This window comes from Nothobranchius furzeri, chromosome 11 (genome assembly GCF_043380555.1).
Source record: "Nothobranchius furzeri strain GRZ-AD chromosome 11, NfurGRZ-RIMD1, whole genome shotgun sequence".
Taxonomy (NCBI): Eukaryota; Metazoa; Chordata; class Actinopteri; order Cyprinodontiformes; family Nothobranchiidae; genus Nothobranchius; species Nothobranchius furzeri.
The window spans coordinates 26,903,712-26,929,324 of record NC_091751.1 but is presented as its reverse complement, the minus strand read 5'-3'; the positions used below and the strand labels follow the sequence as shown (position 1 = coordinate 26,929,324).

At 43.3% G+C, this 25,613-nt stretch overlaps 3 protein-coding genes across 5 annotated transcripts in view; 2 read left to right on the top strand and 1 right to left on the bottom strand.

Moving 5' to 3' along the window:
* ppp1r9a (protein phosphatase 1, regulatory subunit 9A) overlaps window positions 1-1,486 on the top strand; it is a 72,476-nt gene extending 70,990 nt beyond the window's left edge. Inside the window, exons 19-20 of the mRNA XM_054744980.2 lie at window positions 895-1,071; window positions 1,161-1,486. Coding sequence (XP_054600955.1) covers window positions 895-1,071; window positions 1,161-1,253 — 270 coding nt within the window. The 3' untranslated portion in view covers window positions 1,254-1,486. The remainder of the gene's footprint in view (window positions 1-894; window positions 1,072-1,160) is intronic.
* A 5,014-nt stretch (window positions 1,487-6,500) lies between these two features.
* On the top strand, window positions 6,501-11,506 carry asb4 (ankyrin repeat and SOCS box containing 4). 3 transcript variants are annotated; one of them, XM_015955842.3, is made up of 6 exons: window positions 6,501-7,185; window positions 9,415-9,714; window positions 9,784-10,026; window positions 10,094-10,341; window positions 11,069-11,182; window positions 11,282-11,506. In XM_015955842.3, the coding sequence occupies exons 1-6, from the start codon at window positions 6,696-6,698 to the stop codon at window positions 11,468-11,470; spliced, it is 1,584 nt and encodes a 527-aa protein (XP_015811328.2). In that variant the 5' UTR covers window positions 6,501-6,695; the 3' UTR covers window positions 11,471-11,506. The 3 variants fall into 3 exon arrangements, with proteins under 3 accessions (XP_015811328.2, XP_015811327.2, XP_054600996.2); XM_015955841.3 differs by having other exon boundaries at window positions 9,415-10,026; XM_054745021.2 differs by lacking the exons at window positions 11,069-11,182; window positions 11,282-11,506 and adding an exon at window positions 10,423-10,671 and having other exon boundaries at window positions 9,415-10,026.
* Window positions 11,507-16,254: 4,748 nt separating this feature from the next.
* On the bottom strand, window positions 16,255-23,478 carry pdk4 (pyruvate dehydrogenase kinase, isozyme 4). Its single transcript, XM_015955843.3, has 11 exons — window positions 23,132-23,478; window positions 22,846-22,987; window positions 21,634-21,705; window positions 19,377-19,561; window positions 19,074-19,163; window positions 18,398-18,475; window positions 17,628-17,704; window positions 17,458-17,556; window positions 17,273-17,386; window positions 16,966-17,079; window positions 16,255-16,892 (listed from the first exon to the last, which is right to left on the bottom strand). Exons 1-11 carry the CDS (start codon window positions 23,247-23,249, stop codon window positions 16,749-16,751), a joined length of 1,233 nt encoding a protein of 410 aa, XP_015811329.1. The 5' UTR covers window positions 23,250-23,478; the 3' UTR covers window positions 16,255-16,748.
* Window positions 23,479-25,613: the final 2,135 nt, after the last annotated feature.

The window sequence follows — 25,613 nt, the reverse complement described above, 5'->3', positions numbered from 1 at the left end:
TCTGACTCAACAACGTTGCTCCAAATTAACGCTACCCTGAGATCCTGTTTTTATCAACTTCGCCGTATAACACAACTAAGGCCTATTCTAAAGAGACCTCACCTAGAGTCAGTCATCCACACTTTCATCACATTTCGCTTGGACTATGCTAACCCTATCCTGACCGGGGCAAATGCCTCCTGCCTTAACCAGCTTCAAACAGTCCAAAATGTGGCTGCTAGGTTTCTCACAAACAGTGATCAATGCTGTCATATCCCCCCACCCTCGCCAGTCTACACTGGATTCCAGTGCAATACAAGATTACATTTAATATTCTCACCTTTAATGTTTTAAATGGTTCTTCCCTTCTGTATCTCTGTGACTTGCTCAAGCCTTACACCCCAGCACGCTCCCTCCCATCTGCTGACCTCGGCCTCCTTATGGTGCCAAGGAGGTCTTTCAAATCTCGTGGGGAGCGAGCTTTCTCTCACACAGCCCCCAAACTATGGAACACACTACCCCTGTACATCCGGATGGCACAATCAATAAACCCATTTAAAACACAACTAAAAATTGACTACTTCAGCGTCTTCAAACTGCCACTTTCTCCCTTTCCTTCTTTACGTTCCCTGTTGTCATAGCCTTCCCTACCCTTAGTCTTTTATCTTTGGCTATTAAATGTTCTTATTTCTACTGAAATGCTTGCTTTATTGTATTGTCCACTCTGTGTTCTGTTTTTTTGTTGTATGTACAAGCATAGACTTGACTATCACTTCTGTAATAGTTTAGCCTTGTATGTACAGCACTTGGGTCGGCTGCAACGCTGTTTTAAAACATGCTCGATGAATGGATGATGCCCAGTTGTACGTCTGAGGCCCTTTTTCTTGTTTTGTTGTCTTTCTCATGGATGATTAGATCTTAGACGAGTCTTTAAAGCAGCATCAGTGGCAGAACCGCAGTGTTACAGAGTGGACTTCACAGCAGGTGGGACGCTGGCTCATGGGGCTGAACTTAGAACACCATATCCCAGAATTCACTGCCAAAAACATTGAAGGAGCAAAGCTGCTACAGCTAGACAGCGCTAAGCTGAAGGTACCTGTAGATCCTCATGTCTAAAACACACAAAGGTGTTAAAACAGGAATAGACATTGAGCTCACAGCTGCTCGTTACTTTTTTTCAGGCACTTGGAGTCACCTCCTCCCAGGACCGGTCCTTGATCAAGAAAAAGATTAAAGACCTTAAAGTTCTGATGGAGAAGACCAAGCAGAACTAGGAGAAAATAGAGAAGCAGCGTGAGACGCTACGAAAGAAGGAGCAGCAACAGGAGGACTGAACCTTCAGATCACCTCCTGTTGCTCAGCACCTCCTGGTAGGAAATCAGGAGGTCCCAGATACAAGCCCTGAGGGACGCCTTGGTGCTCGGTGGCACGGCTCCTCTCTTTAATGATCAGAGGTTGTTGAGTGACCTTTCAACCTCACAAATTCAAACCAAATCCAGCAACTGGACAATAGACACCCGCCCTTTATTTTCCTCATTTTACTGTAATTTATTCCTAAGAATTTACTGTTTTATTTATTTATCCTGTTTATAGCTGTAAATTGGGTTTATTTATTCATGTCCAGGTTACGTCTGTGAAAAGTTTGGCTCATCCGTCTCTAAACTGTCCCCGAACCCACATTCATGTACAGAGATGAGGACAGTGAAGTTTGTTAATGTGCCATTCCACGAGGCGTGAACGAGCAGAACCTGTGTTGTCCCCACGCTGCTTCCCTTCATCATTCTAGAAACACTGGACTGCTCCAAGGTGAGCCGGGAACCTGGTTTTACTGGGAGAAATGAACAGTTCCAACGTGTCCTCTGAGCTCTGAAAGGACAAACTGAGTTACCTGGACAGGTGTGATTATTCTGCTAACCCCCAACACAACTCCCATGTTGAGTCTTCCTGCTCATTTGCATCGTGTTTCTGGGACTCTGCTTCTAATCTGCTTTTGACCTGTTTTATATGAATCTGTGAGGAAGTAAAACCCCGCCGCTGCCTTTAGATGTGCTAGAGGACCTCTGAGCTCTACCTGCTTCTGTGTGAGTGTCCAAACCAAACAAGGACTTCTGTCCTTTTGTTACGCGTGGAACTCAGTAATGCTTAGGAATCCTGCCATACCGATACCACTCCCGGGACTGAAGCAGGTAAAAGATGTGTTTTAAATCAGATCACGCCTGGAAACTTTTATTGAACTTTGAAATTACAGTTATTAAGAAATCTGTTTGATTCACACTTAAATCATCTCTTCATTTATATATTTGAACTGATTTTAACTGATATTATCTAGGTTAAATGTTATTTATTGTTTCTGAGAATTTACTCTTTATATTTGCAACCAGTCACAGTGATTAAAATGAGGGCAGCTGCTCTCCTGAGCTCCATGTTTTGGGTAAAACACCTGATTGGTGTTTTTGCTGATGAGTTACAGAAACTGCAGATCTTCTAAAGGGAATTCATGTGGGCAGAATATGTCCACATATAATCTAATCTGTTTCAACAGCTGTTTGAACAACCTCAGTTTGGAGAAGGTTAGTTCTGGTAGGATTAACAAGCTAACAGCTAGGCACCGCGTTTTATATATATATATATATATATATATATATATATATATATATATATATTCACATATATATATATATATATATATTCATATATATATATATATATATATACATATATATATATATATATATATATATATATATATATATATATATATATATGAGGTGATAACAAAACAGTGTTTGGCTGAGGGAAGTTCTTAAATGATTGTTTTTAAGAGTTCATGTCTTCCTTTATCGATACAGAGCCTCAGCTGAAGGGCTGAATATGTAGCTAGCTGACTTTGCTATGGTTTAAATTTGCTGACTCCTCCCATTTTGGTGTTTGCACCTCCAACAACCTCCAGCAGCAGCTAGCTACGGTAGCAAGAAGCAGGGACATTTCAATAAAAAGCTATATTTTTAATAAATAATTCCTCCGCGGGGCGTTTAGAGGTGTGCAGAATTAATGTACGGTTTCTCCTTTAAAAGCTATATTTAAAAAAATAAATAATGTAAACACTGGGTTTATGTTTACATCTACCAGCCAATAGGGGGCACTGCTGCGGTAATAAAATCCCCTCTGCAACGCGAGGCTGAGTAAGATGGCGGACTCGTTAGGTCAAGCAGCTGGTTCTGAGCCCAGAAAATGTTCTAACAGTAAATGCTGCTGTAAAATAAACGTATTAGTAGAAATTAGTCCTTACCCTGTACGATCCGTCACTGAACGTGAAGCTGACTCGTCACTTCATGTATCAGCAGTGAATCAACACCCCGACGACTGGAAAATATGTTCTGTTGTTGCACTACCACCTCTAAACACTAGATGCCGCTATAGTGTTCATGATTCATATTCAACCTTTAAACTGTCAGAAAGGAAGCATGACGTGGTTTTTTACATGGGACCTGATGGTCATCTGCAGCTGAAATGAGCTACACTGTCTAACACTACCAGGCTGTTTCTTCTGGAGCAACCATGTGATGTGAGGATGGAGACTATGTGAGGGTTTAAAGTTGCTTTAGAGTGGAAATGGTCAAACAGCTGCTAATCTGTGTTTCTCCAAACCGAGATCTTTCAAACAGCTGTCATTATTATTATTATTAGTAGTAGTAGTAGTATTAATGCCTTTACAAATCATTCGTTTCATAACCTCACCATCAGTTATTTATCTAAAACATGATTTTTAGAAGTAAACAACGACACCTAATCGATCCAGAATTGTACAATTAGATGTTTTTGACAAATCCTTTCATGAAAGCTGACCAGCTCCAGGCTGGCATAGAAAGGTCCTGTAAAGTTAACCCAAAGATGGACTGTCCTGTTTTGCTGGGAGTTTCCCTCTCTTCTAACCAGAGCGCTTCCCCCGTAAACTGCTACTGATGAATTCTTATGAAGTATTTTGTAACACGTGAACCCTCGTGTGAAAATCCCAACGAGTCCCTCAGCAGGCTGGGCTCTTTTCACTCTTTTGTACTTTAGCTAAACACTAAAAGCAATATGGTGAAGAAGCCTTGTTTTATATTGTGTCCATGTGTTTGAGCATTAGATTCAAGGGCTGTGTGTGTGTGTGTGTGTGTGTGTGTGGTGTTCTCATGTCTCGTCACGGTGCCAGACTAGAGTCAAGCTCAACAGGGTCTTCTTTCCCCGCTGATTCTGCCAAGCCCGTTCCCTTGGCTGTGGTTTCACTAGATAGGAGGTAGGGACAGTGGGAATCTCGTTCATCCATTCATGCGCGTCACTAATTAGATGACGAGGCATTTGGCTACCTTAAGTGTGTGTGTGTGTGCGTGTGTGTGTGTGTGTGTGTGTGTGTGCACGCGCGTGTGTGTGTGTGTGTGTGTGTGTGTGTGTGTGTGTGTGTTTGGATGCAGGCAGGTAATCATCCATGTTTCTATTTTTCATGAACATAGAGACAAAGAGAGGTTCCCTCAAACTGCTTCCATGTTTTCATCCTCATGAAAAGCTGTCTCCTCCTCCTCCTCCTCCTCTCTCTCTCTCTCTCTCTCTCTCTCGTCTTTTTTTTTCATTTTACTATCATCTTTTTGCGCTGTGGCCAGATGGAAACAGCAGCTACCTGTCAGCCTGAATAAAATGTGCAGCAATTGTCCAGTTTGCTTCTGTATTTTCTGATCGTCTTCACTTCAAATCTAACATCCATCCACCCACCCATCCTCCATTCATTCATTCATTCATTCATTCATCCAACAATCATCCATCCATCCTCAATTATCCATCCATCCTTCATTCATTCATCCAAAAATCATCCATCCATCATCATCATCCATCCATCCATCCATCAATTATCCATCCTTCATTCATCCATCTCTAAACCATCCGTCCATCCATCGATCCATTATCCTAATTCATTAATTTATCCATCCATCATCATCATCCATCCATCCTTCATTCATTCATTCATCCAACAATCCTCCATCCATCATCATCCATCCATCATCATTCATCCATCCTTCATCTATAAGTCATCCATCAGTCCATTCATTCATCCACCCATCCATCATTCATTTATCCATCCATCATCATCCATACATCATTCATTCATCCATCCTTCAATCCATCATCATCCATCCATCAATCATCCATCCTTCAATCCATCATAATCCATCCATACTTCATTCATCCATCCATAAATTATCCATCAATCCATTCATCCTTCATCCTAATTCATTCATTTATCCATCCATCCATCATCATCATCCATCCATCCAACATCCATCATTATTCATCCATTCATAAATCATCCATCCATCATCCATCCATCCAACATCCATCATTATTCATCCATTCATAAATCATCCATCAATCCATTCATCCATCATCATAATCCATTCATTGATCCATCCATCATCATCATCCATCCATCCATCCATCATTCATTCACCCAACAATCATCTATCCATCCTTCATTCATTCATTCATTTATCCATCAATCATCCATCCTTCAATCCATCATCATCCATCCTTCATTCATCGATCCATCATCATCACCATCCATCCATCAATTATCCATCCTTCAATCCATCATCATCCATCCATACTTCATTCATCCATCCATAAATCATCCATTCATCCATCCATCATCCATCCATCTATCCTTCATTCATTCATCCATCAATCATCCATCCTTCAATCCATCATAATCATTCATCCATCCATCCATCATCATCATCATCCATCAATCCATTCATCCATCATCATAATTAATTCATTTATCCATTCATTCATCCATCCATAAATCATCCATTCATCCATCCATCATCCATCCATCTATCCTTCATTCATTCATCCATCAATCATCCATCCTTCAATCCATCATAATCATTCATCCATCCATCCATCATCATCATCATCCATCAATCCATTCATCCATCACCATAATTAATTCATTTATCCATCCATCTATTCATCCATCATCATTATCCAACCATTCATCATCCATACATTCATCCACTTCTACATTCACTCATTCATAATCACAAGTGGTCTGCCTCCAGCAGGGTGATGTTTTTAACCTCCCAGCTCTTCCGAATCTTTCAGACTGATTTTGACCAACAGTTTTTCAGGTTCTTCAAAATGTTCTTTAGAATTTTTTTCATCACACAGCTTTGTCACTATTTCACTTATTTTCATTCCTGTCACCAAATTTTACACTTTAACTCATTTAACCTCATTTCTAATCTCTGGATTATTGAATGAGTAAATTTTATCTGTACACTAGAAATGTCAAAAATGGTGGTGTCACCTGAAAAAGACCAAATTAACCGTGTTTAGTCTTAAAGCAGCAGTGAGGGGATTCCCACTGGGCTGAAATCCCATTTTCAGGTCTTTGATGGAATCCTCCCTCTTTTCTGCTTGCAGCTCTTCAGAAACAGATTCTGTTTACTTGTTGTTTTGTGGTCAAACCATTAAAAACACTCCAGTTCTGGGATGAAAAAACAGCCAAAGGAGAACCTGGAAGGAAAACTTTAGAACTCTTGGAGAACCACTGACCCATCCCGCTCTTTGGACTCCAACGTGAAATCAAGAGGAGTTTCCCATGACACTAACTGTTTCTGTCTGGATTTTGTTTAGCTATGGTTCTCACGAGGTTGGTTATTTTTACCATGTGACCTCTCATGAATGATGGATGCACTGGCAGAACAGCTGGTCCAGAGTTAGCCAGCTCTGAAACCCCCCCCCCCCCCCCCCCCCCAACACACTTTCTATTTTCACCTCAGGACTATTGCCTTCCTCTGATGACGCTCTCTTCCCGTTTCTCTTACTTCATTTCCTTTTCTAACTCTGGCTATGGAGGCCTTGTCTTGGTGGATATGCTACATTTCTTCATCATCGTCTTCCATTCTGTCATTTCCATCCTCATCAATGCCTTGACCACTGTAGTAGATTTTGACCTTGTTGATTTGGTGACAGAAGGCTTCCAGGATTTCATGGAGTGTTTGAGTCCCAGACAGCTGTCTCTCAAACAGCTGAAGGAAAAGTTCCTTCAGGCCCTGCAGGCCAACGATGCACAGGAGGTTCTGCAGATTCTGCACACTGGAAAACTAGACATCGACACTGTGCTGGAAGTGGATGACCCAAGCATGGTTTTAGCATCATACAAACAAGGTGAGAAAGATATAATGAAACATTTCCCTACTTCAATAGGTCCATGAGGTTAACCACTAGAGGGTGCTGACCTACAGTTTACATGTGTGCACGTGTAGCTGGGTTATAGTGCTGCTGGGTGCTAGTGATATACAAACAAACTACTTTTGCCAATGGAAACATTATGGACAGAGCACTTAGATGGTGATAAAAACAAATTAGATAGATAGATAGATAGATAGATAGATAGATAGATAGATAGATAGATAGATATCCTTTATTGTCATTAAATGATTGCCCATTCAACGAAATTTCCTGGAGCTTCACATTAGGCATCCGCTAAAAATACTAAGAAAAATTACTAAAACAAGTACAATATGCACCATGCAATAAAAACAAAAACATTACAAAATACAATAAATAATATCAATAGAGTTGATTTTTCGGTCCATTCAGGGTTCTAACAGCCCAAGGAAAGAAACTCTTCCTCAGTCTGTCGGTCCTGCAGCTGAGGGATCTGAACCTTTTCCCAGAGGGCAGCATGGCAAAAAGGTAGTGGTTTGGGTGGTAAATGTCCCTGGAGATGGTCCTTGCTCTAGTGAGACACCACTGCAAGGCGATAAGTGTCCAAAGAGGGAAGGGTGCATCCAATCACCTTTTCCGCCACTCTAATGACCCTCTGGTATCTGTTTTTATCAGCTACTGTGCACCCCGCGTACCACACAGGGATAGAGTAAGTCATCACGCTCTCAATGACTGCTCGATAAAAAGACACCAAGAGGTTGGTCTGCAGCCTGTTCCACTTCAGGACCCTCAGGAAGTGCAGCTGCTGTTGTGCTTTTTTGACCAAGGCAGTGGTATTGATTGTCCATCACAGATCCTCAGAGATGTAAATCCTGAGAAACTTAAAGGAGGGAACTCTCTCCACCTCAGCTCCTTTAATGCAGAGAGGGCGGGGGGCATCCTTACTCCTTCGGAAGTCAATAACCATCTCCTTGGTCTTTCTGATGTTAAGAGAGAGGTTATGATCATCACACCATTCTGATAAATGGCAAACCTCATCTCTGTATGCTGCGTCTTCGTTGTTATCGATAAGACCTACAAGAGTGGTGTCATCTGCAAACTTAATGATTTTATTGGAGCGATGAATAGGAATGCAGTCATGGGTGTAGATGGTGAACAGCAGGGGGCTTAGCACACAGCCCTGAGGGGAACCAGTGCTGAGCATCAGAGTGGATGACCGCTTGTCACCAAACCTGACAGCCTGTGGGCGATTGGTGAGGAAATCTTTGATCCAGCCACAGGTGGTAGGGGGAGGTTCAGATTAATCAACAGAAACAAAATCCAAACTTTTTTTTCTTAACCCTTCCACTGTCTTATCGGGTGACCCCACCAGGAAAGTTGACCATTGAGCAGGATTGATGGTTTATCTCTTGAGGTCCACGTGGCAGGGGTGAGGTGGTGCTCACTCCTTGCCCCTACCACGGGGACCTCAAGGGATAAACCATCAACCCGGCTCAATGGTCAACTTTCCTGGTGGGGTCACCCGATAAGACAGTGGAAGGGTTAAACGGGTACACATTACTCACAGTGCTCAAGTTACATGTTCTCTACGTTATTTTTGTTACTCTTAGGTTGTTATTTGTGTCACTACTCAGTAAATACCACCCACCTCTGGTCAAAAGCCTTTATCGTCCACGTTTGGATGCTGTTTGGCCGAGACGTTCTGTTGTTAATATCAGCTCATCATACTCGGACGTAGAACCTGTCCCACTGACAATTTGTATGGAGCATATATACCCTCGATCTGCCCCACCCATGTGAAAAGCCGCTCCTTCAAATAAACACCGCCACTGCTTTGCTTTGTCTGTCTTTAGCTTAGCCCGTTGTCCTTTACAGCTGTTCCATGTGGCCACGGACCTTACTCGGCTTCGGAAAATGGATGAAAAATGTCCCCTCTGGCATTCAACCTGAGTATCTAGAGTCTGATTAACACCTCCTCCAACTGCGGTGCTTGGTTCCTTCCTGTTTGAACATATTTAGGAGAAGAAACTACAACTTTGAGATGCGCCGAGCTTCTCAGACCCATAGGCACCCGTGCAAAATGCATTCTACTGTAGTTTATCTGGGGCGACAGCCCACAGTGCATTGCAACGTTACGTCACAATCTATTTTTAGCTACTGTAAATATGCTTTTTCCATTGTTTGACCTTTCACTGTAAAAAGCTTCAGTTGTCCGATTCCTTGTAGGATATTGGCTCCCGGGGTACAAACTGGAGAAGTCCTGGGCGATGGGCATCCATGTGTGTGTGATGTACAACGCTGTGGAAACAGCTCTGGTGCTTCTCCAGAAGGGGGCAGCGATCAACCAAATGCCCAATGGGAAGACGCCGATGCATGTGGCCTGTGAGGTGTCCAACAGGGACTGTGTGGCTCTGCTCTTGGCTCAGGGGGCAAAGGTCAACAGCTTGTCTCTGAGTGGACACACGCCTCTGCACTACTGCATCACCAGGGACTCTGTCGACTGTGCAAAGCAGCTCATCCTCAAAGGTATAAACAAAGATTCAAACAAAAACACTGAAAATTCTCACATTTACAAAAAAAAAATTCTCTGTGAAGGTGCCAGGGTCAACAAGGCCAGCCACAATAAGGAAGAGGACACACCTCTACACGCAGCAGCCAGATTTGGCATCCCAGAGCTGGTGGCTTTGTTTTTAGCCCACGGAGCATCTGTGGATGCCCTCAACGCCTACCAGGAGACACCGCTGATGACTGCAGTATTTTGGGCATTTGACTCGAAACAGCAAATCTACAGCCAGGATCACCATTTAGTTTGTCGCATTCTGCTGGACCACCGAGCAGGTGAGAGGCGCTGAAGCCTGAAAACAACCTGAAAGAGGAACTAAAAGAAAACAGCTTTCTGTTGCAGATCCCAACGTTAAAGAAGACGACCATAAAACAGCTCTGCACAAGGCAGCCTGGAACTGTGACCACGTCCTGATGCAGATGCTGCTGGAGGTCGGAGCAGACGCACGGGCCATGGACATCAACGGCTGTGCCCCCATTCAGTATCTCCTGAAAGTGACAGGGGTCAGGCCCATGGCTATTCCTGAGCTCTGCTACCAGCTGCTGCTGAACTACAGTGCAGCGCGGATCTACCCTCCACAGTTCCATAAGGTACACAACGACCATTAGAAGCCACTAAAAAGCTGGATTGCTGTTGGTTTTACACATATTTGGCTTTCATTCCTTATGTAGATTTGGGGAAACCATCACTAAACCTTTGTTAGATGACACCTAACCTGACACCGTCTCAGCCGATTACACTTCACCATGAAATCATTTTATGAAGTTAACACGAGGATCTGGAGCACGACTGAACCACACCTGTTTATGCTTGGCTTACCCTTTTGTCGCAACAGTTCAAGTAGCTCCAGATTTAGTCAGCTCCATCTCTGAAGCTGGTCAAGATGATCGCCTACTAAGTCAGAACCATCCCCAACCTTCAGATGGACCTCCTTAACTCAGAACACTTCTGTGATCAGATGTTGGGTTTGTGGTGTTGCCTCTGCTAGTGGAGATGATCAAATCTGCTCTAGTTGGAGCTGAGGGTCAAACTATCCTGTGTGACACCACCTCTTGTGAGACTGTTTCATACTGAGCATGAGGTTATTTTGAAGCCTTGACCCGAACAGCTTCGGCTGATCTGGCATGTGCCAGGCCTTTAACCCTCTGGAGGCAGGCGTTGCAGATTTGCAACGTTAAAACCTACATACCTGGTTACGCCACATACGTATTTTATGAGCATTTTTGAACTCAGAAGCACCCCTGAAGGACTTAGTTTTTTGTCCTCTTTTCAAAACTTATTTTGAGCCTGAGAGGGTTAAGTTGGTGTACTCCACAGGTGTTGCAGTCCTGCTGCGACTTTCCTAAAGCTGTAGAAATCATGGCCAACTCATACGAGCATCTAAAGCCAACCAGAAAGTGGAGATCAGCTATCCCGGATGACTGCTACGAGGTATTTGTGTAACTTCCTGCTGCCTTCTGTATCTAAAAAGCTTGAATCCTTTTGATGGTTGAAGTGGCGATCAGATGTCCATTTGTTTTGTCTCTTCAGCGACACAGAGGCTTCTACGACTCGCTGTTTGCCGTCTGCACCAACACACCACGCAGCCTGCTTCACCTCACCAGGTGTGCCATCAGAGCAAGTCTGAGGGGGTTTTGTGGAGCAGGCGTTCCATGGCTGCCTCTTCCATCGTCCATGAAGACGTATCTACTGTTAGAACCTGAGGGGATCCTGTACTGATGGACAGGCATTTATTCACAGGGTTGGTGTCTGAGAAGAACGATGCTGGCTGGAGAAAATGCATCCGTTTGGTTGTTTTTGATGAGTGCTGCTTTATGTCAACGATGATCCAAACTTACCCTAACCCCTCCTCTCCGTTCACATGACACCCACTTGATCATCCACTCCACATCGAGTGTTTGCTTTTCCAGAGGACTGCATTATTCCATGGACATGATCCAGTTCCCTCACAACAGAAGTTCTACAAATAGAAACAGTAACTTAATACTGCTGTCAGGCTTTATCAAGAAGGAGGAAGGCAACCTGGCTAACTAAGTCTATTTTTGTTGTGTTTAGTGACACTCACCAGTCTGAGGATATGGTTCTTCTGATGCAACTGGTAAAAACCCACAATCAACCAAGGCTCAGATCAGCAGACATAACCAGTCAGGTTTAAATTAAAGGAGCAACATGTAAGAATTCTACCTTTAAAATCAAAACACAAATGTCTCAGTCATGTTGGAAGGAAGGGTACACTGATATTCAAAGAAACAAAAGCAGGATGTAATTACTGTTTACACTCTAGTTTGTGAGGTTGCCAAATCTGCAGTGAGCTAATGTAGCAGCGCAGGCTTTTGTCAGCACCAGCAGGCAAAAAGCTCCAGAGTTGTTTGAAGTAAACAGGAGCTAGTAAGCCAGTAAACAGGAGTGACCCAGAAGTAATTTATTGCACCCATAAGTAGCCATGGCATCGTTTTGTTTTACTCTAATTTCTGGTTAAGCATGCTAGAGGCTAACGTTGAGCTAACAATGATAATGATGAATTAGAAGCAAATAGTTGCCTCTAACAATATCTCAAGCTACTTTTTCTTTTACCAGAAACTCAAAATAACTGTTAAATGTGTGAAAGAGTCGATTGTGGCGTTTTACTAGCCTGGTCTGCCAGACTCCTCTGTTTAATTCTGCACAGAGAAAGGGTCTGGGAACTCTCCTATTCAAATAACCCCACCCCGTGAGAATTCTAACCGAGCCAATCGGCGCTGAGCAGCGTACGTCACACACCATAACGCTGAGTTTGTCATAAACATGGCGACTGAAGCGGCGTTCGCTGTGGCTCTTTCCTCTGGTCTAAATGACTTGGCCACATCTTTAAAACCACAACAAGTAGAAGTGCTAAAAGCCTTTCTTCTTTAAAAAAAAAAAGATGTTTGCGCCGTTGCCAGACACTATTTTTGACCACAGCTAGAAAACTACAGCGTCGCGCGGTACAGTCGGCATTTCCGTCTTTTTTCTGAGGGGTTCTTTTTGAGCTGCCTAGTCCCGCCCCTCGAGTGCCTCTCTGCGCAGAATTAAACAGAGGACGAGTCTGGCAGGTCAGGCTAGCAGTTTACTTCCTTGAGTCAAACTACAACAGCAAGCTAACAGTAAGACAGCAAACAACAACACTTTCTATGATGCTGGAAGCATACTACCGTAATAAGTGTAGTAAGTTCTCCCTACCTTAAAAATAAGAGTCTTAGTAGTATTTTTTTACTTATCAGCTCACTGTGCATCACTCGCCTTTGCTTCTCAACTAGAAATAATCCATAACTGGCAGCAGCCATGAAACTCATGGAATGGAAGTGAGAGTAATATTTTTGCTTTAACCCTCCCACATTGTTAATAAGATCAGATGGGCCCCAGGTGCTTTTTTATATTTTTGGTAGCGCATCACTTGACCCTTGCCAAGGGATAAACTGTCAACCATGTTTCACCACCCCCGGCCTGGAGGGGTCAACAAGCAAGTGGAAGGGAACAAATGGACTGCAGTGACCACATTTGACCACAGGGTGACAGTCTTACAAATTGCACCTTGGGCTTGATCAGAGGTTGGGTGTGATAATTAAGGTGGTTTTGTTTTTCAAGAAATAAAACACATTTTTCTACCACGGTGGCGGATCACATCATCCATTTTAATTACGGAAATAAGAGTTCTCCATTCTGTCAACACCACATGCAGGCTGACGCAGACCGACCTGATCAGGACTTTCTGTCCCTTAAAGCTTTATTTCAAATCATCTAATCTAGATTAATGACTAATCCAACCTTTACAGCTGCTGATGTTGCAGACCTGTGTGACATCTGCAGAGACAGGCTGAAGCAAAGCAGAGAGGGAGGTTGTTTTTGTCCAAAGTCCTTTTTTATCTAAAGGTTATCGAGCTCTTTAGTAAACTCACATTTCTCTGAGGCAGTTTTGTAAATTCTCCCTGCAACCGAATGTTTTTGATCTAGTTTTAATCCTGCAAAAAATAAAAATAAACTGGCTTTGGCCCTCATCGTCTAAACGTTAGGCTTAATTTTAACTCAGTGCAGCCGTGTTAGTCTAACAGCAGCAAGTTAACACTGATGATGCTAAACGTGTAATCATCATGGACCTTATGCCTGTCCACAGGTCACTCAGGAGTTTCTATTTTAAACCCCAATCCAATTTTCACTTGTTTTTATGTGACACAACCTGCACGGGTTCCAGTTCTGCTTCTGATAACACAGAACTTTACAATCCTCACGCCTGATAGCCGACAGGTCTGGACTCATTAGGTAAGGTCAACAGGGAAACACCATCAACTCACCTGGTGTTACAGTTACAGAGCAGTCCAGTCCTAGGTTATTATCGTTGTAGCTCAGAGGAGATCCTGGAACACCCCGTGTGTGTCGTAGCTCTGCGCGTTCAACGGTCAGGCTCTGTTCAGGGAACATTGTCTGGATGACTAAACAGTCAGGCTTAAAATAAACCTGTGGGGGTCTAACTCACACACACACACACACACACACACACACACACACACACACATTTGAAGAGATCCTTCACTCTTATTTTTTCATGTGCAGTGGTCAATAGGAAAGATCGCCTTGCAAGTCATACTTTGGGGGGAAAAAAGCTCCGGTGCACCAGTTGCAGCACAGGATAATTCACCCAGAAGAGAAAGTAGTTGCAGACAACAGGATTTGGAGTCTTGTTTCCTGATATTTGGAAATCTCTGTGATTGCATGACAGCAACATGACTTTTAAAACCGACTCCGCTTGCTCTGCAACTTTGATGTTTCATCTCCACAAATAACACAAGCCTGGAGGAGTTCTGCTGTGTGGTGGAGTTGCTAATGCTAACAGTTAGCTAATACTGAACACCTCCACTGGTTAGTCGAGATGTTCTCTGAAGATGGTTGAGTCCAAGCAAGAACTTGACGTAGATCTGTCAGACGTTTCAAATCCCAGTGTTTCATTGTCAATTTTTAATCACAAGCTGATGCAGGAGATAGGTGTGGGACACAATTTTAGCGTCCAGCCTGCAGGAAACACTCAATGACCCATCATTTTAAAAAATAAATAAAAATGGTTCCTCTTTAAAGATTTTTTGCACGTTTGTGTGACCTCCGTCTCTTCTGTTGAGCAGAATGGAGGCAAACAAAAGCTGAATCACCAAGCAGAACAGCTTGTTCTCTTCCCCGATTGGCAGCCGGCCACGGCCACTGGACTGTGTCTGCTGGTGACTGACAGACGAGCAAAGTTTCCAGAAACTGGGGGCGGTGACTCAGCAGTTATTACAGCCAACAGGTTTGCTTCAAAGTCTGCTTTATTTCTGGTAACCTGTGAATAAAACCTGATTATTATTTATGATGTGTGAGTTCACACACGTCCGTCAAAGGCAGCAAACTGGCTTTTAACAACTAAAAGCTGCAAACGGCGTCATGTTGGGACTTTTCTCAACAGTAACTGGTCCTTTCAGACATGAAGCACACACTGGCCTCCAAGTGAAGCTGAAAAGTTAAAGAATAAAAAAATATATACCAAAACTTTAGTAAAAAGCTTTAAATGGGACTAAAGAAGAAACACGACTGGTGTGTGTGGGCCACGCTGGAGTCAGTGTGCTTCGACAAACCTGTTCAATAAAGATAACGGCGTTATAAAACAGTTTTCACCCAAAATAAACATAAAAGGGAAAGTCAAACGCAGATTAAAACAACAAAACATTAAACTGACATTTCCAGGCATGTTTTAAGTGTTTTTGTGTGATTGTTTTATCTAAAGAGAGGCTGTTCAGGAAGAGTGATTACAACTCCTAATTAAAAATAAAAACATGTTTAAATATCTCATTAATATGTGAGCTATTTAGGCTCCGAGCCATTTCTAAATGGACCAATTTATGTCTTAGAAATACAGAAATACATGAGAAAAACCAAACTTAAATCTGAAGTCGGACATTTATCAGACCCAATCCTGCAGCTGGACCTCAATGTTTACCATAAACCCCAAAATACATCCCATAATACTGAATTATGTTGGCACTTCAACTTAGTTCTGACTTCTTTTTAAATGTGGCACCAAAAAACAAAACTACTAAAAACTTATGTTACTTGTCAGGTCTAAACTAACACACACACACACACACTCACACACACACACACACGTGTGTGTGTTTAGGGCACATGAGGACAGGATTAAACAAGGTGAATCTGGAAGGTATCACAGGTAAAAATGACTTCATTACTATTTGCACCGTAACGTCACCTGAAATGGTTCGACTAGAGGAAACAGTGATGTTTACACTCTTCTACATTTGTCATGGAAACAAAAGCACAAACATAATTCAGCTGCTAACGTTACAGAAACAAAGCCACAGACCGACTTTGCTCCCTCGGCGAGAGCCACCGATGGTGCTGCTGAACTTGAGTCCTCTCCGGCCGGCGTCGCCTGGACTGTTCTCGGCTCTGACGTGTCTAGCCTGCAGCTAAATCACAACTTTGCTCACTGAAGCCAGTCTTTTGAGTTGTTGTCACACAGACGGGAGTCCTGACTGTTTTTTATTGTGAAACTGTGTGAGGATGCAAACACCTGCAGAGAACTCGGGGTCAGAGGTGTGAAAGCAGCAAAACTTCAGCTAACAAAGATCAAATCTGCTGTTTGGCTCTTTTCTGTTGCAGTTTTCCACTTGGTAGCAGATAAACGCAGGCACTCTAACTATGTCCAAACAAAATACACACAACTCTGAGATAAGACTGCATCTCCAGCAGCCATCACCTACTGACAGAAGTAAAGAAATGACCTAATCAGTCAAAACATCAGCATATGCCTCCTGAACACGTTTGGTGTGAGTAAAAATGGCTTTAGGAAAAGATAAAAGGACTTGTTCCACTTGCACGTGCCGCACCAAGTCATTAAAACAGAAATCACACGGTGGTCTTTCACGCTCAAGAATCCGTTTTCCAAACATCTCCTCAGATTTTACAAACACAAGTGTGGCTGGTTCCTCCACTTCCACCGTTACTGGCTCCTCTCATGCTTTCCTAGTTTTTTCGGCTCCTTACTGGGCATGCACCAGTCGTCGGCCTCGATGCTGGTCTGGTAATGGCGCAGGGCCGACTTGTTGAAAACAGGAAGTCTCTCCACCGACTCTGAGGACAAGGCCTAGACAGAACGGGGCAAGACGACTTAGTTACAGACTCATAACAACTACCTCCAGCGCTGACGTCAAACTGACCTTCAGATAGATGACGGCCGCTGTGCCGTAGCCCTCCATAGAGTAGAGCTGCAGGTCACCCTGGAAGTACTTAGCGTACAGGCGGGAAATGGGCAGACCATAACCAAAACCAGCCTGTGAACGAGGAGGAGGAGCTCCACTGGTGAACTCAGGAGGGCTTCAGGACTAAACAGACTCTGTGATAAACTGATTTCTGCTGAGTAAGCATCTGTTTGGGTTTCTACACTCACAGTAGAGCCCAGGTCAAAGGTCAAAGGTTTCGGCTCAGACGATCTGAGACAACTGCAGAGTTTCGGTTTAATCTCACCAGAGGAGCATTCCTGGAGTTATCTACGTGGACGGGACTGGGAGCGGTGGAGTACATGTAGCTAAAGAGACGTTCGATCTTCCTCAGAGGGACTCCTCCTCCTTGGTCAGACATCTTAGAAACAACATTTATCATTACCATATTATGTGTGATAGGTCATCTCGGGGGTTCTACTGGCTGGTTACCTTAATGGTGAGGTCCTCGTTGCCCAGTGAGATGCGCACTTTGATGGGCGGTAACGTGGGGCAGGTCTCATGGGTCTCCACCGTGGCTCTCATGGCATTCTGACACAGAACAGGGACACAGCGTCAGTGGCTGAGAGTCAGGAAGGGTCAGGGATGCTTGGTTCGCGTACCTTGAAGAGCTCAAACAGCATGTGGTAGAGGTGGGAGGGAACGTACACGATGTGTATGGGCTGGCTGGGGCTCTTAGCTGTCAAACACCACACATCTGGTTAACGAGGTTCACAGCTGGATTATCTGGGTTTTGGCTAAACATGGCAGATATCATTTTCTGAAATTCATAGTCACGTGTATCTAAAAGATACTCTCGAACCGATAAAAGTTACAGAATATCTAAAATAGTTACGTTACAGGTGGGAGGCAGATCTTTTAGATATCAGGCTCCTCTCTTGTGGAACCAGCTCCCAGCTTTAGTCCGTGAGGCAGACATCTTGTCTATTTTTAAGACTAGGCTTTAAACATTTTTATTTCGAGTCGTGGAGGATGGCTGCTTATACTGAGCCAGGATCCTCTGGAGGTTTCTTCCTGTTAAAAGGGAGTTTTCCTCTCCACTGTCGCTGCATGCTTGCTTAGTATGAGGATTGCTGTAAAGACTCTGACACTAGTCAGTGACTCGATGCAACCTGCTGGGTTCCTTATAAAGGAAACTTTTTACTGATTAGCTTAATGAACTGACCTGTATTGGAATGTTTACTGTGTGAAGTGCCTTGACACGACTCTTGTCGTGATTTGGTGCTTTATAAATACACTTGAATTGAATTGACTAAACCAGCACAGAGCTGACTCAGCAACAACAAGCGAAAAATCCTCTTCCACGGAACTTTAAAGCAGAAATATGGTTAAAAGAAAGTGGAAGAATGAAGAAATCAAGTCTTAGACTTACAGTTGACTTCTTTGATCTCCATTTCAGGAGAGGTGAGGTAATACTGCTCACACAACATCTTTGATGTCTCGTAGGCATCTGCAAAGAAAGGAGAGAAAAAGTAAGGGTTGGAAATGATGACGAGTGCTGAATGTTAAACACTGGATCTGGTTCACTTAAGAGGAACATGATCATCCATGCTGCTGAGAACAGCTTTCTTCTGTTCTGCACACAGGTTCACCTCACATTCATCAAAAAGGAAATGATTGATCCCAAAGATTCTGGAATGTGTGTCTCTACAGCACGAAAAACAGTCGGACATGGTGGTGGTGGTGTGATGGTCTGGGGCAGCTCTGCTGCTTCAGGACCTGGATCCCTCAATGTAACTGATGGAACCATGAATTCTGCTCTACAGCAGTTGGGCCGGGTTCGTTTAGACAGTTTACTCAGTTTTTTTTTTTTGCTGATCTGAAACTTTTACACAATAAAATAGATAAAACAGAAAATCCACGAGGACATAAAATCTCACAATTACAATGAAGTTCTAAATAAACTGTGTGTGTGTGTGTGTGTGTTGTTGTGTGTGTGTGTGTGTGTGTGTGTGTGTGTGTGTGTGTGTGTGTGTGTGTGTGTGTGTGTGTGTGTGTGTGTGTGTGTGTGTGTGTGTGTGTGTGTGTGTGTGCAGATCCCTACTTACCTTTTACTACCTCCACAACATCACAGCTGGGGTCAATGCTGCCAATGTGTTTGGGATGGGCTGGGTTCACGCTGCCATCAAAGATTAATGCTGCAGAAACACAACGGCCTTTGTGAGTGACTCTAAAGAGGCCGACATGGAGGACAGAGCCCGTGTGAACTCTCCAGTGCTCACTGGACTCTGAATGTTACTGGCTGACACGCGTGGCTCTAACATGACGACAGAATATAAGAGAAACTTCCCCTGTGAGTGTTAGTGTCAGCGCTGATGACCTCGCAGCGGGTCACAGAGTACTATACTGACTGTGCTGGTTCATGAGCATGCGTGTGGAGATGCGGCTCATGTAGAAGCGGTCCAGGAAGTACTGAACGTTCTGGTTGGTGACAGGGTCCACGCCGAAGGCCTCCTTGTACTCCAGCACGCCCTGAGCCATGGTCGGTACCACGTTGTTGTGCCGGTTCCGGATGTTTACCAGAGTCTTTGAGAAGCTGTGGACAACAGTGTGATGGAAATATGAGGACGGGTCTCCAACAGCACCAGATCAGCCATGCTACACTGTCAGATTCATGTTAGTCACAAGTAGGGATGGGTACCTTTGACATTTGAATTGATCTGGTACTAATTCCCGGTACCTAGGAATCGATACCGGTACTTAACGGTACCAATTTTCGATACTTTTGAGTGTTTATTATTTTAATTCTCTTTTATAATTAAATATATATTTTTCTCAATATATAACAATATTTGATAAATATCACGATAAATAACATTCAACTGTTTGTATTTTAACATCGTCCTTGTAGTTTTATAAGCTGATAATTAAACTGAAGCAAACATCTTTACTGTGAACTAAATTGACTGTGTATCTTCATTCCTTTTGCCGTCTTTTTTCATTTGATATTTCCTACTGGGAAGTTAGAATTTTCGAGGAGAAAGCGAATGCACCATTAGATGATAACAATGGTAGCAATGGAAGCTAACATACCAAGCTAACGTTATCTTAAACAGTTTATTTAGCTGCTGGAGCAGATTAAAACGATGATGCCTCACACTTAGATCGTTGTCGCTGGTTTCATCTTCACCCAATCACCCGTCACATTTAGTAAAGTGAAGCCAAACTTTAGAGCGCGTTCATGTTCTTCTAGTCGGGAATTTGGAGTTCCGAGGAGAAAGCGAACGCACCATTAGCGAAACGGAAGCTAACATATCAAGCTAATTATATTTACCTACCAGAGCAGATTAAGATGAGGATGTCTCACTTAGATCGTTGTCGCTGGTTTCATCATGACCCAGTTACCCATCACATTTAGTGAAGTGGACCCAAGCTTTAGCGTGCGTTCTTTCTACCATGCTGCTCTGTTTACAACTCGCTCGCAGGGACCGACGACATAACGCTCTTGCGCATGCGCAGCTGTCTTGGCAAATTCTCGCTATGAAGGACGGGTACCGCAACGAGGCACCGTTTGAAATGACGTGAATCAGTGCTCGGTCGGTATTATGGAATTCAGTCGGTACCTTAAAGAGCAAGTCACTCCAAATTAACATTTTTTGCTGATAAACTATATAAATGAGTGTCTGATCGTGCTGTAGACACGTGTAGTCAATAATTCGGCATTTTAGTTCATCTTGGTTCAAATTTAAATATTCGGCCTAAAACTGTCGGCGATGCACCGTCGTCAGGTAAAAACTCAGCACTGTATTTGAATTTAAATCTGCCATCGCTATTGGCTAAGAGGTACACTATGATGTTAGATGGTACATTATGATGTCACAATGTCGTGAGTGTGAGTATTTGTTAGTGGCTCCGCCCTCTCGGTATGCTAGGCAACAGCATTTTTTGCATTTTTCAAACAGGAAGTGGGAGTTGAGTACGAATCTGGTCGGGGTGACTTGCTCTTTAAAAAGTACCAAATTCGGTACCCATCCCTAACAAGTGTCTTTTATAGGTTCTAACACCAGTTATGTGATGGAGCCGTTTCTCCACAGACAGAATTACTTATTGGGTAACAATATTTTCTGCATAAGGAACAAGCGTGGATGACCTTCAGGGTCACGATTCCCCCGCTCTACCACTAGATGCTGTTCCTACGCTTGATCTGAGCTGTTCTTCTATTTAGGAACATTTTTATGTTCAAGTGCAGGATGGTAAACACCACACCATGCATAAAGTCCTTCCTACACACGAAAAACACACAGATGCATTTGTAAGTACAGTTAATAGATGAGGGCCCAGGATTGTTCCAGATTATTCTGCTCGGGTGGCTGGACTAATCGGCTAACCCGGATTTAAAACGGTAAATATTTAAACACAAGCTGAATAATTAAATGGTTTATAATTGCCACAGGCCATTTAGCCTGCAGGAGTGTGGCTCGTCTTTTACCCTAAACCTGTCAGCAGCACAAGGTGAGTAAAAACCAATAACTTGACCCAAACTGTTTCCGCTGATGAGAAACAGCTCAAGATAAATACATGATTACTAAAGTACATCAGTCCTTATGTTGTCACTAAATGAGTCAAATGATGTAGATAAAAGTAGAGGAGTGTTTGGGAATGACTCACTTCTTCAGGATGTCTTTATCATCCGGATCTTTTTCTAAAAAGTCTATCAGCTCCATCAGACTCTGGGAGTACCTGAAAGAGACAACAGAAAATCGTTAAATGTCTGGAACTGTTATACCCACAAACCCTTCCATCCCTCTTAAACAAAAACAGTCCGACGACACCGACTCCTCTTCCAGGTCAAAGGGTCGAGGAGACCCGGGCGCTGAGCTCACTTTGTCTCCCAGCAGGAGAACTGGGTGAAAGGTGACTGGCAGAGTGACGACGCTGTGTGTGTGTCCAGTGTTTCCCTTCAGTCACCTTCAGCCCTCAAATATGGAACAAGTCGACCCACAAGAACAGGTCACGTGAATCTCACCACACACACACTTGGAACGCGGCAGCAGGAAGTGTGTTTGTTGCGTTGTGTCCTCTGCAGACGCTCGATGTGAGGAAACTACTTTTGACCCCAGTGTTTTCTTAACATCTGCAGGAGAATTGTGTTATGTCATGATGCTACAGCTGGAGAGGAACCAATCAGAGCAAAGCTACAGAAAACAACCCTCCTGTTTGTGGCTGTAGCGCCTTTTCTGTTATGTATACAGTCAGATCTAGAAGACAGAAACTAAACAGCTGTGCTGATTGAACGGCAGATGCCAACAGCTGGTTTATTGGCCACAAGAACATTTCAGCCGTTCTGCCATTTACTCATGTTCACAAGTCCATCTTAAGGACACTGTAATTAGAGAAGAAGTTCCCTTTTTCTGTCCAACTGGCTGCTGATCATGTGGACATATTCCAAAGCAGTTGGGGAAAGTTTTCCAGGTGAATTAGTATGTTTGTTTGAGGACATTCCAGCTCATGGATATTGTCACACTCAGATGACTTATTGGTCAAAACATCCAGATCTGGCATGTTTACGATCTCTAATGTTACGCTGAAGAACGCCTCAGAGAAAACAGCTCAAAACTAAACCTAAAACCATCTTAAATCTTTTATCTAGCTAATAAATCTTCAGGGATCAGAGGGAAGCTGAAGCTTCTGTGTGGGGCAGTTTAACGTGTTGAGAGGACTTCAGCACACACTGTTGTCTGAAAGCTCTATTCTGTTAAGTGCACCTTGTGATCCCAGTTTAAAGCGTAACCAGTTAAGAGGACAACCACCAGTGTCCACCAGTGTCCCAGTACCCTGAGGACACCACTGACAGAGGCAGGCATGACCCTGCTATCCTACCAGCTGGTCAGGATCTTGACCGACGGGGTGCCCAGGAGCTTGTCAGGGAGGTAATCGATCTCCTTCATGATGTTGGCTAGTCTGACTGGGAGCTCTTGTCGCAGGAACACAAAAGATGTCTTCTCACAAGCGTTGGCAGAGCCTGCAGTCACATGAGGGACAGTAACACCAAAACCATGAGCAGGTTGTCGGACAAAGCTGGACGCTGGTGTGAATACGTGACCTGCAGCAGACAACAATCGTGTAACAGCCGCTGGTGTGTTCAGCTGCAGCGCAAACCACTCACCAAAGTCAATGAACTGCTTCATAGACAAGGGAGAGGGGGAGAACTTGGAGAACCTCTCCACTTGTTTCGGTATCCCAGCCAGAGAGCCGTTTTTCAGCAAAAACTGGGTGAACCTCATTTTTCCTGCCCTCCGTTAGACACCCCAAACGCCTCGTCTCGGTTAGGGGGGCCAGGCTGTCCTTTCTTCCTCCGACACAGTCCCGTTTAACCCCTTTAATTACGTCACACAAATGTCCTCCATATCACCCCTGAGAGACTGACTGCGAGTTCCCAGGCAGAACGTTCCTAGAAAGGGTTCCTTCCTTCCATGTTTGTTACCTCAGACTCAACTTCTTCCACACCGAGCAGGGAACGTTGCCTTCAGGAGCGACACTAACGTTGGAATCGGCCAACCAGCGTGCAATGGTCCTAAACGGTGGGCGGGGCTTCCACCACACACACAAGAGTCCTGTAAAACAGCATCACCTACCGACACGATGCTCCAAACACCAGCAGGCAGGGCCGGAGTGGGACACATTTTCAGCCCTGGAGTTTCAGACCCCAGACCGGCCCACTTAACGAATTATTATTAAAATCATGTTAGAACTTTATATGTATAGTCTACAAAAGCACACTACTCGGTAAAGCCTTGTAATTCAGTGCAAGAAAGAGTTGCTTTACAATGTAGGTTTATTTGAACATCAGTGCACATCTCCAACATTGTTCTTTACAACACATTCTCTAACAATATAACAATCTACATTCTGTTCAAACAGCTGTTCTGAGATTTTCAAATCTTTAAAATGAAATGACTCAGCACTCCCTTTCACACTTTTTCCAGTTTCCCTAGACTCACCTGCACACAATTAAAATAATCATCTGTAAAGCTTTAACACATTTGATATGGAAAACACATTTTTTGTAACCAATTAAAATATTTTCTATGGCAAAATATGCAGGCTTATTTCAATTTACTTTCATTCTAATAGCGATCTGTTGTGGGCTTTGTGCATTTACTAATAAAAATACATCAGGTCACTACTATTATTTGGACATTAAAATTATTATAATGAAACTGATGTTTGCACATGAGTTGGCTCACCTTCTATCCCAACAGGAGCAATACCCTCACTGCTGGCTCCTGGCTCTTCTTCTGACACTACATTGTGTGAAAATGGTCACAATTCAGCATTCATTTTCCTTTTTTACACGCATTCTGATCAATGCTGAATCATCTAGCATTTTAGAACACTTTCATATAGAGCCAGGATACTTTTCATCATATAAATTTTAATAATATTCAGTTCACTGACTTAATAAGTAATCCTACCTGTACATGCCCGCTCTGGAATGGTGGGTTTCTGCCTGGTGCTTATTAGGCCTACTGGATCTTGTGTTTGACTCTGAGGGGCTACAAGACAGTTTGGTGGCATCAGTCACACCATACTGTTAATTATATTACATAACGTTATGTCATGACGCCATATAATTCATTATTGATGCTTAATTAACTTGAATGGTGATTTGCAGCCGGTAAAGTTTAACATCTTGACTTGCCTTACCCGTTTTATCTTCATTTGAAGTTAAAGACCGCAAGCTTGTTTGAGAAAAAAAGGTGCTCATTTTTGCACATTTAGCTGCATCTGTTTCCAGCGCTTTCCTCTTTTTAATTCTTGCCTTCTCCGCGCCACCCTTGCTCTTTCTACTTTCCATCTTTCCGTCAACTGCGTGGTCACGTGGTGCGCACAGGCGCATACGGAAAAAAAAAAAAAAAAAAAAAAAGAGCTGCAGCCTGCAGGTAGAGACAGCCGGGAGGAGCGTATGTGATCAGCCCGGCGGCCTCAGTGCCATGACTGAACACCGGCACCAAAAAATAAAAATAAAATGATAAAAAACAAAAACGAGAGCACCGGCCCAAACATCGCGCGGCCCACCGGGAATTCTCCAGACCCTCCCGATTAGCCACTCCGGGCCTGCCAGCAGGGCTTGTACTGGTGACCAGAGGCGGATTAAACTAGATCAGTACCCAAGGAGGACCGATCCTTCCATAATTCACAATAAATAAATAAACTATGAAAATTAATACACGAGGAGTATATTTGAAAGAAAATAAAAAATTATGTATATATATATATATATAACTATATATATATATATCTATATCTATATATATATATCTATGTATATATATATATATATATATATATATATATATATATATATATATATATATATATATATATATATATATATATATATATACGTGTGTGTGTGTGTGTGTGTGTAGAGAGAGAGAGAGACAGAGAGAGACAGAGAGAGGAGATGGTTCCCCTTCGCAGAACAGCGCCCCCAAAACATGATGTTTCCACCCCCATGTTTCACAGTAGAGAAGGTGTTCTTTGAATGCAACTTCTCCTTCTTTTTCCTCCAAACACGGCGAGTGAAGTTTAGACCAAAAAGCTCTTCTTTGTTCTCATCTGACCACATGGCTTTCTCCCATGCC